Source organism: Lonchura striata, chromosome 7 (assembly GCF_050655825.1).
Source record: "Lonchura striata isolate lonStrDom1 chromosome 7, ASM5065582v1, whole genome shotgun sequence".
Classification (NCBI taxonomy): Eukaryota; Metazoa; Chordata; class Aves; order Passeriformes; family Estrildidae; genus Lonchura; species Lonchura striata.
This window is the reverse complement of record NC_140709.1, coordinates 19,364,599-19,376,185: the sequence shown is the minus strand read 5'-3', so window position 1 is coordinate 19,376,185 and position 11,587 is coordinate 19,364,599. Positions and strand designations below refer to the sequence as shown.

The 11,587-nt window shown below is 38.6% G+C and overlaps 1 protein-coding gene across 2 annotated transcripts in view; it reads right to left on the bottom strand.

Moving 5' to 3' along the window:
• Positions 1–11,587, bottom strand: part of CERS6 (ceramide synthase 6) — a 99,687-nt gene that overhangs the window by 6,360 nt on the left and 81,740 nt on the right. The window contains exons 9-10 of one of the 2 annotated variants that reach the window (XM_021534753.3): positions 2,896–3,052; positions 1,774–1,797 (exon numbers count right to left, since the gene is read on the bottom strand). In XM_021534753.3, coding sequence (XP_021390428.2) covers positions 1,774–1,797; positions 2,896–3,052 — 181 coding nt within the window. The remainder of the gene's footprint in view (positions 1–1,773; positions 1,798–2,895; positions 3,053–11,587) is intronic. The other variant, XM_085584389.1, reaches the window with a different exon arrangement.

Genomic DNA, 11,587 nt, shown 5'->3' with positions numbered 1-11,587 from the left:
GAACGGCACTTGCAAAATGTAGACATAGTCCAGTTCAGTCCCTAACATAAGGAACACCATTTAACTGTGTGCCCCATTTTGTCACTGGAAAGGTGTTTCAGAAACAGATGGACTTTAGTTGCTAGGGATTTCCTGCTAATTTTCAGCTGACTTCTTTGAAAAATCTTGAAAATCTCCAAAACTAGCAAGAGTCCATCAGATGTAGTATAAAAAACCAGCATCGACAGAAAATGGTCTGAGGTTTAATCTGCATGCAGCTCTAAGGATGCCATTTTCATGCCTGCTTCTACTCCTGTTTGTATAGCTGAGCATCCCAATTCCTTCACAATTGATCCACCATCAATCTACTGGTTGCCACAATCAGGCAATTACAGCTGACTTTACTACAGCAAATGAACATAAAAGGGGACAAAACTCAAGGTGAGTCTTCTCCCTGAAGAACTAAACACACTTCAAGAACAGGGCCACTGTGTGTAATTTTTTGCTTACAATAATCCTCTCCTCTGGAAAATCTTCATGACAATTCCACTCTCATTTCAGAAAGAGCCATTTGCCTTTGGAGCTCCCAGTGTTGCTCTTGCAATATCACAGTACCTGAGTGACACTATTCTGCTTGGAACTAGTGAAAAAAGAAAACAGTTCCCATATAGCTCCCAGTAAGTCAAGTTTTTAATGCCAATGTCTAGCAAGCCCACAGTTCTGACATCTGTGAAACTGGACTTCATCTGAGGTCAGAAATTTGGTTCCATACTTTACAGAGCTTCAATTAATAGGTTGATTCAATGTCTTTAATATAAAAGAACTTTTATATTGCAGCTGGTGGTGGTGCAGAAATACACTTAGAATTATACCTTATCAGACAGAAGAGAATGGTCTCAGCACATAGTACTGAGCACGTGTGATCTATGTGATGGCAGACCGGATAACTGAACAATTCTGCATCAACTTAAAATCTCTTAATAGATTCACTGACAATTTTTCTGCTAGGGTCCTGCCCCAAAGCCAAAAATCAAAATAAGATTCTATGCTGTAGCCAGTTCTGCTAAACATGGGATCTGCTCCATTTGTTTTTAAAATGCAGCAATGAAGCAGGGTCTTTGCACTTAAAACCTGATATGAATGCAGCATATCTTGCAGTACTTAGTACTTACCTGCAAGATATCGGTAATGTGTTGTGAAAATAGTTCTGATTTTTATTGCAGAAATAGAAAGAATGGCATTGCAAGTGAGAAAGTTAAGATCTGAAAGAAAATTAATCCTCTGTATATATGTCATACATATCCATCTCTAACCTGGACACTTTGTTACTGCAAGCATCTAACTCTGCTTTAACTCTGCACCATCTCAATTTTCTCCTGTGCAATTGTTAGAACTACAAAGTGAAGGATTGACAATGTCAAGTGTGTGTCTTGAATGCTGACAGAGCAGATGCTTATCCTATTGAGATATATATAGATGGATAGATAAGTATGTATATACACACACACACATCTATCCATCCATCCATCTATCTCTATGTAAAAAAGGTGAAACAGAATAGTACACAAACACTACAGATAGAAGTGGGTTTAGTGGGTTTGACTGGTTTTAGATGATCCATAGCCAAGAAGTAAAAAATGGCCTTTCAAGATTGTATTTATATATTTAAGTAAAGACTAACAATGGATAAATACCAAGCAAAAACTACACAGTAAAAGAACCAAAACAACCCAAACCACAAACACCAGTGATGTCAGAATAAATCTTTTGCATAGTAAATTTAAAGAAACTTACCTGCAAGGGGTTCCACTTCCCAGCCTTCCAGCACAGCACAAGGGAAAGGATAAACAAGCAGAGTAAGAGAGAGCAGGAAGCAGTCTTTGAAGTTACTGGTATAATTCAGGCAAGACAGCTGAGACTAATAATTGCTAAAAGCAGAGGAGACTAAAGAGCTGCTTCCAGGCAAAATACAGCTCATGAATCTTTCTTTCACAGATGGAGTGGCAGATTCTGGGCTCTGCCAGTGCATGGCTGAGCTCTCCAGCACATTCATAGATAGCAATTTTCTGGAGAACATTCCCATTCACTTTGGGGTCAGTCACATCAATGTGCACTGCTCTTTAAGGGCAAAGTATCCTGACTTTACATGATCTGTAAGGATTAGCTCTACCATTTGGACATAAGCCCTGTGTCTGCACTGCAAGTGTATTGGGGTTGATATTTTTGGGAGTGACATCTTCCTGTCAATGTACCACTGGCAGCAAGACACTAAATTCTAGCCCAAACAGAAAGAAAATAGAAAGAAAGAAAATACATAGCTCTTTGCAATACCTCATTAATAAGCAAACCCAGAAGAGGCTGTGATCTATCACTTTGCCACTAGCAGACACAGCAGAATTTAATTTTGTTTTATTATTGCTATCACTTCCAGCTGTGAAATGAACATTTTGCTAACAGCTGCTATAAAGAAGAAAGCCAAAACTGGTAGCCCCAAGAAAGCAGTTTACTTGTTGGGTTAATTTAACATGATTTCCCTAATGTAGTTTAGTTCAGTATACCATGTTGTAAAGAAGTGCAGAAGCACATATAAAGACAATCACTATACAGAGTATTATTAACTTATCTGACAGTCATTAGTAGTGGGAAAAAGTTTCCAGGAAAGGAAAGAAGAGTTTATCTAAAACAAGATGTGTCTTCAGTAGCATGTTATGGATTAGGAAAAACAAAACAAAACAAAACAAATCCAAACCAAACCAAACTAAACAAAACATAACAACAAAAAAAAAAAAAAACAAAAAAAAAAAAACCAAAAAATAAAACAAACCCAAAAAAACCCCAACCAAACAAAAAGTGACCACTATTAATAATGGAAAACCTAAAATCATTAAACAGATGTCTTACCCCGTGTTGTCTTACCTTGCCCTTTGAAATAGCTTTGTAGGCTGCCTTTATGATTAGGTATGACCAAAAACAGTGCAGAATTTGAAGAACTATAAGCAGCACATTGAAGACCCACAAGGCAGGAAAATTGCCCAGAGCTTCATATAGTTCAAACAATGTTGTATTTAATATCCTAAGAAAAAAGGGACAGAAAAAGAATAACACTTTCCTTAAGCCAACAATCTCAAAGAGGTTATTTTTAAATCAAAATCACAAGTACTTCATTAGATGGGATCCACATGGACAGTTGGTTTTCAAAGTAACAGTGACTTGGACTGAATCACACAGGTGTCTCCAGAGAGAAACAACCTCAAAATGTCGCTTTCAATATTTAACTTGATTTGTAAACATTGCATACAGAAAACAAAGGTCCTCAGTGTGCATTTCTTCTCTTCATCTATACAGCTAGCAGGTGTTTGTTGACTCAAATAAGTCCTCCCCTGATTCATAACAAAAATTACTGGCCCCCATATTAGCCACTGTTTTGCACTAAATCTGATTTGCATACCACTTATATACAACCAAGAGTGAGGCTTAGGCAGCTACATCCAGGACAGGTGAACAATGGGAGAGTGAGGGATGGGAGACCTTATTGCAGCCTTTTGGTACTTTAAGGGGGCTTATAAAAACATGGAGACAAGCTTTTTAGTAGGGTCTGCTGAGCTAAAACAATGGCTAATGGTTTTAAGCTAAAAGAGGGTAGCTTGAGACTAGATCTAAAGAAGAGGATTTTTACAATGAGAGTGGTAAAACACTGGGACAGATTGCTCAGGGAGGTTGTAGACTCCTCATCCCTGCAAACATTCAAGGTCAGGCTGGACATGCCACTAAGCAATCTGATCTAGAGGAAGATGTCCCTGCTCATTGCAGGTGGGTTGGGCTAAATGACATTTAAAGATCCCTTGCAATCCAAATCATTCTATGACCCTAAGAAATTCAGGCAGGTCTACACATTTGAAACAAATTTTTGAAAATCAGCATTTCAGATGCAGGCAATAAACTGATGTTGCAATTAATTCTGAAGCTTTGTGACTACAGCACTAACTTTCTGCTCAAATCCTGTGCCACAGCAGGTGATTCAATCTATTTTAGCAAACAGCCTGAGAGCAGAGTGGAGAACAAACAATATAAACAGTGGCATTTAAAAAAAATAATGATCTAGGAATGGCTGTTAATTAGGGGAAGAAAAATAAGGCAATATAAGGATTTGTCAAACTTCATCCACTTTCCCTGCTGATGCAGAAATCAATTCAAAACTCCGCCGGTTTTCTGCTCCTTTCTCCTCGTTTTAAATTGCCATCCCCGCCAGTCAGTAGATGGCGCGTTCAGCCCGGCCAGCTCGGGGCACGTCCCGGGAAAGCGGCACCGGGACCCGACCGGCCCCAGGCAGCGCAGGTATTGCTCTCAGCTTTTAATTAACAACCACATCTGCCACAGCCCTTTCCAGCAACATAAATCCAGTTCAAGTAGTACTAGTACGAAATATGTACAGACAACAAATCCGGAATACAACATTTAGTGGTAATGATACACACCCAATGTGTGTAACACCATTGATCAAAAATCAGCCAGTGATTTCTGATACACTGGACTTAATACTGTAGGGGTGTTTCATAGTACTTCTGCCTTTTTATTTTTGCCCTCTTACAGAAGTTGAATGCTTTATAACCTTCCTATACAGCTGTGTTTTAACACTGTCTTCTGTTTATGGTGTGAACACCAGAAAATGCTTTCCGGTTTGGAAAAACACCAACATAGTAATGCTTCTGTCAGGTAGAACTCTTCAGTCTCAGCTCTGTGCAATTTGTTCTGCCAGTGGTAGCTATATTTGTCAAAGTAACACCTCACTTTACAGTTCGAGGGGGCACTCTCATCATATCAAAACAGAGGTGGAGTCAGCACTGTTCAACTTCACCAGTGCTTACTGCAGTCCTAACCATTATATCAAATTCAAACTTGAAATCAGCAACTCCTGTACATAAAGTTACCATTGTTTACACTCAACTGTCTCTATGTCTAAAACATTACATGCCACAGAATTGTAAATGAAGCTTCTGCAGATTTCTGTTTATATTTTATTAACTGGGCCAAATTCATCTCTGGGGACTTCCACAGAAGTCAAGTAAAAAAAGCAGCATTAGAGATTAGTTAGTGCACTCTTGCAGAATTCAGGAAGAAAGCAAAGCCAAAAGAGTGCTTTTGATACTAAAAACAATCACATGTGCAAATTACTTGTATGTTGTGTATTAGGGAAATAAGCCTTAATAAAAAAGCAGATTTCTTTCTAATCTGCTATGTCTGGCAAATTAAGGACAGGACTGGAATTCTCCATTAAAGCTGCAAAAAGGATCTCATTAATTGCTCAGCAATGCTAAGAGGGTTCAGTGGTTTGATGTGCAGGCAAGGTGTTCATGTGGAGCTAAGGCTATGTCTAAGCACCTACAGAGCAGAAGCTGAATGAAAAATACACAAAAATACAGAAAAAAATTATGAAAACAAATACATTCTCAAAATAAAGAAATTATTTCATATTAAAAGTCCAAAATGGGGAAGAATTCCTAAGATTATCAGTCAGAATATACAGAGAAATTATACTTGTAGCGACTGAGGAAGAAAGGGAAGGAAGACAGGTTAAACACTTTCCATCAATTTCACTCCTTCAAGTATTCAATGGAAGCATTTTAATCAACTACACAAATAATAGGGACTGGATATAGCAGCACAAAAATAGATTACATGGAGAAAAAAGCACCTATAAGATGTATATGCAAATAAATCTTAGATTCAAATATTCAGAAAAGCACTTAAATCTGTAAACACACTTGCTGGGACTTTCCAAAGCTCCCCAGTGAATAAATCCCAGTTTTTCTTAATTAATGGAAACTTTGATTCTTGGGTATCCGACTTGAAGCAGCTGGACTTAATCTCACAGGGGAAAATTACTTTAAGCTGCAAGTGCTCCTCAACCTTTCTGAAAACTTTTGTCAGCATTTCTCAGATCTTTGCAATTTGAAACTAAATGTTAGCTTCTGCTTTTGAAAATAATTTCTGGACTGTTTGTTTTCCGAGTCCCTGGAAGATTTTGATAGCTGAAGAACACAACACAATTTCATGGAAGATATTCTTCCCTCCTTAAATGCATCTCGAGGAGGGTGAATGTGCACATGGCTGTGTGAAGCACTCAGTTTAGCATCTTGAATTAAGCAGTATCGCTGATGAAAGCAAATAAAAATAAATTCACCACTTAAGATCCAATCTCTTCTTACAGAAATCTGTGCTATTTTTTCAGGAATGCTGCCACAATATCTGAGTCACTGGGAGAGATAATCCTGTACTTACTGTACTACCACTCTAATTGAATGCTCAGAATAAAACGAACACATTTTCAACAACTACTAAATAATCACCTGCAACACATCAACAGTAACACAGGTTTTTCCTCTAGTCTCTAGCTCTTTATCTAGACAGTGAAGCAGTACTTGGGACACTAGAGGTAACATATCCACTCTGACTCATTAACATTACACCCCCCTCCCACCACTTTGTGAGCCCAAATCCAGGCTCTTGGGTATCAGCTACTAATCTTGGCAAGTTGATCCTTTGTCTTGCACCAAGGATGAAAGGAAAACCTGGAGATGGAGGGAGATAAAGAAAGAGAGGAATGGGTGGAAAAGTAAAATCCTTATCTGTATTGTCTGAGAACTGACAAAAATGTGCCGTGTTTGCTTCTGAAAGGATCCTGAGAGAAATGAAGAGGTGAAAAGGAGGATCATGTGGAAGGAGCAGGTATTCTTCCAGATAAGCAAGAACTTAGTTATAAACTCTGCAGAATGATGCATAGCAGGATGATGGGCACTATTATCACATCCAATGGGAGCAAAAGCTGTGCAGCTGAAATTAATGCTACTAGAGGTTGCCTTCCCTTCTGCAGCATGGTCCAGTAACCAACATATTCTGCTACAATGTGCTTATTAAAGTCACTTTGTTAACACAGCACACTAGATGGAAGTCTCAGATATGACCCAGGACAGCACAGTATGATACCACCTTGTCTAAATAATTCAGAATACATGTCTTTATTCCCATTATGTGTATATTAGACAGCAGTATTCTATATTGCACCATAACACCTGTACTGGGACACCTTTCAATACTGCATACATTACCAAGAAAATATGTAACTACATTTTTGTAATTATGTAGTTACATTAATTATCCCATTTAGTGCAAGTAACTCAACAGTACTCCTACCAGCAACACTTCAAAGTGTTTGCCCTTTCTGTAATTTTTTCTTTAAAAAACCAAACAATTGCACTTACTTACAATCTGCCCCCAAAACATAGTAGTTTATTCTTTATCATATGTGGTAAAAAGTGACTATGACCAAAGAATAAAAAGTCAGGTGTTCTAAATTGTGGATTTAGCTGTTATATTAACTTATGTGATCTAAGAAATTTTCAAATTTCTTTACACAGTTCATTTTTTGTTAAAGATGGGCACAAAGTATTGGCACACCTTGTTGGCCACATAAAGATGCTGTGAGAATTATTAGCTTGTTTATAAAACACTGTGGACTACTTCCTTACCAGATGCACAATGCCATAAACTGATAGGTAGAAAAAAATGTCACTGAGACTCACAGATAAATAAGGAGCAGTGGAATAAATGTGAGAGTAAATGTATGTGCACATGTTGATCAGCCACAGGATGATAAATCAGATACCTTTCATCAGTGGTCAAGATTCATCTCTAGGATTTACACTGAAATCTATGATGATTGAAATCTAATAGGAGTTCATATTCCAGGCTGTCCTAGTTACTTTCAATGACAGTGCTACACAACAGACCTTACACACAGATGTTTCTGCATGGAACTTCAAATGAATTAAACAGCTTTTTACCTGAGAAGTGTATAGAATCATACACAAAACAGCCATCAATTGAGGAAACAGGTTTTTAGCGCTCCATGTCCTGGAGGCCTCAAGCTGCAGTGCAGCTAAATATTTCATTATAGCAAATCCAGTAGATAAAGGGCTATACTGCCAAGTTTTTCATCTGAGTTTCAGCTTGGCCAGCTGCTGTGTCTATATCACTGTTCTGCTTCTTGGTTCTTGCTAAGTGGGAGAACAAGCTTGTTTCTCTTCTCAGATCCACTGTCTCTTACATTTTCAGCCCTTCAGAGTATGAGCGCATGGCAAATACAAGAGAAGTAGCAGAGACCTACTGTGAACAGAGAGGAGTCAGATGAACCAGTCACCCACACAGAAGCAATGAAGCAGGGAAAGGACTGGGGGAGAGAGAGATCTTTCAACAGCATCTCAGACTGATTCATCAGATTGTTTGGTTGGTGATGCTCATTACCTTCCTTCTTTTAGAGAGCTGATGAAAGATCTCTGCAAAATTCAGTGACAGAAAGAATATAGACTATTGAGTCAGTATTCAGAGCAACATTAAATCCACATACTTCAATTTTATCAGTGAGGTCACCACTATGTGGCATTCTGCTCATCCACAGCAGCCCCACAGAGAGGATTTCCTGACATGGTACTAATACATGCTCAGCTGCTGTGGAGATGGGTGGCTCCTGTCCTAATACTAATCAGGAACAATATGTCTCTGCAGAAGTTACAGCCCTGACACTGAGAGTGTTATTTTAAGTCCTGTGTGCAGATCAATAGGATTTCCAATTACTTAACTAAAATGATGGAGCAGGTAGGAAATTATTTATGTTTGATGTACTGTAGAAGAGACCTGATCAAGCTGTCACTGTCCCAATTTTAGCTGCGCTTTTCACTCAATTCTCATCAGCAGTTACTGCCCACTAGCTGATTTTGCAGCCACTGGTATGAATAGTAGCATTTACACTCTTGTGGATAGAAAACACAAAGATACAAAGTCATAGGCACTTTCACAATCCAAACTCAAACTTCAGAAGAGTCCTTCATAGACATCAGGATACGAAGAGAACTCAAGATTCCTAGCAGAATGTAATTATACTCAGCAAGATGTTGTACCAGTAGTGTGTTATGGCAAAATTCTTGTGTAAAGACCCATGATAACAACACACATGTACTGTAGAACTGTTATGACACTTCCAAATCTGAAAATCTTCAGGCACATATAAAACTTTTATATGAGCAACAGAGAACACATATCAAGATCCATTTTCCTGGAGTGCATGTTGTTCTCCAAAGAGGAAAAGCATTTGTTATAAACTATATAGTTTCAAATCTTTGCAAAACAGAGTATCAGAATATAAAGAAACTATCCTCCTGCCCCTCTCTGTTAACTAAAAATAAGAGCAGTTGTGCTTAACTATATACAACTATATTCAATGTCTGTGAAATCATCCCTAAATGGCTTTCAGTTTAAGCCAGTTTTCTTAATTATTTATACTTCCAGAGATATTATGGGTCAAACTCTGCCATTGTGCAACCCTGATGAAAGCTATTGAATGTGCTCATTTACACGGGGGCTGGGTTTCTCCCAGGGTGTTCAGCCACAATGACCTCTTCCTAGCTGAACACATCGGAGATACCAGCTCCATCATGGCTGTTGATCATGGTGTTCAAAAGTCACTTACTATTTCAAGCTGGTAAGTTAACTTACTCTCCTGCTTTTGCAGAGCTTTGATTTTTACATCCCACATATGTCAGAAGCTTGCAGTAGCATTGTTCTGCTTTTGTATTGACTCTGTAGCACCATAAAATATGTGCCAGTAACAGCAAACCCTGGTGCTAAAGATATCTCTAAGAGAAAAGGGGCTGAGAAGAGGCAGAATGTTTGCACAAGTTCGAACTACCTACCTGAGCTGATTTAAAAGTGGCTAAGATGTCTGGCCACAAGAAAAACAACCATACTGCTTCCCTTGCCCTGACACATTTATGTTTGGCAGAATAATTCTAAGCAAGAGAAGTGCCACTGCACAAGTATCTGTCCTGTTTCCAATTGGAGCACAGGTTTTAGACAGAACATTTTTATAAATGAAGAATTATAAATAAAAGAAGAAGAACACTGACTGAATAGGCTGTCCTTGATAACAGAAAGCATTATTATAGCCACAGAGTACAGTCTATGGACACTAAAAATTAAGATAAGAATGGCTTTGGAAATCTGATGAAGTCTTTTTTCATATAATTTCTTCCTGCTGTGATCACATGAAAATTTTGAAAACAGCAACACTGAGCAAATGCCACTTTTTGTTATTTACATTGCAAGCCCATAATGGTGAATGACACCTCTAACCTTTCCATTTCTTATAGCTTCTCTGTAAGTAGCTGCATCAGTATCAACCTGGTACTCCAGAGATTTCATCCTTGCTTGTTGTAAAACTCAAGAGGCCTGAGTTCACAAATGCAGAAAAAAAATTGAGGAAATAAAATAACTAGGCATTAAAAAGGGTAACATCTGATAACATTCTGTCGGAAGCAGATGGGATGACAACAACTATATACACTCTGCTGAAGAGCTAAGACAAGAATTGTATATATACAGAGACTTAGTTAATTAAACCTTTTTTAATCCATAAATTGAAGTCTATGAGTTCTTTGAATATATTATTGTTAGTTTGCCAAAACCTTGTTATTAAATGCTCTTGATAAACCAACTGATTATAAGTTGCCTGCTGAAACTACAAACAGACTGAAATGTAAGCACACCAGATGATTTTTGCTAGTTCTACAGCATCCACTCAATGACAGTATGAACAGCATCAGGAATAAAGTACCAAAATCAAAATTTACTCTTTCAGTATTTGCTACCCAGAAGTAACATGTGATTATGATTGTGCTCTGGTTTAGACAATATTCTGAGCAAAATGAGCTTGAGACAGTGTCAGAAGAGATCATCTAAATAAAGTTATTTTATTATCCTAGCTAAGCTAGAAAGGTTTACAATCCAACAAGAGTACCTCAAACCATTTCAGAACAATTGTGTTCATTCAGAGTGCAGACAAGGTCTGGGCAGCTGGGATTCATCCAGCTACCTGAATTCTCACAGTGTACCTGACCAGGACTCTTGCTTTAACCACTGCCTATGTATTGCTTTGGTACTGTAGGGTGCTTTTAAGGGTAGGTTGGAGCTTTCTGTTTTACCAGTATGTTCAGAGGAGTGAAGCAGAGTGACTCTGCTGGGGTCCATGTGCTATCTTCCCACACAACACATGTACTCCAAGGGCCAGTCAGGAGAAAATGTGCCAGGAAAGAAATCCAGCATGGAAGACAACAAAACAACTTCACTGCTTGTTAAGAGCTGTACAAACCCAGCCAATATCAGCTAAAGAACAAAACTAGGAAAAAGAGAGGCCCAGCAAGTTTTTGCAGCAGCTGCTTCTTATGGGGGTTCTGCACTGCCCTGTTTGCTCAGAGAGGAGCTGATTCCAGGATAAATGAACGAGAACAGTTCAAACTGGCATTACTGGATCACTATTTGGAAACACAGCCTGTGCATTAAGGACAGGGCTATGTGCCACACTAGTGTTCAGCCAGTGGTGGAACTCAACAGGAGCTATTCTGCCAGTCCTGCAGAGATGACTGCAGGTCTGGTAATAAGTAACTAGGGCTCATTACAGCTCACCACGATCAACAGGTGAAGAATCACACCAGGCTTGTCTGGTTCATGCAGATGCTCACTGCCACATACAGGCAATTAGATAGCAGCCATGAGCCAG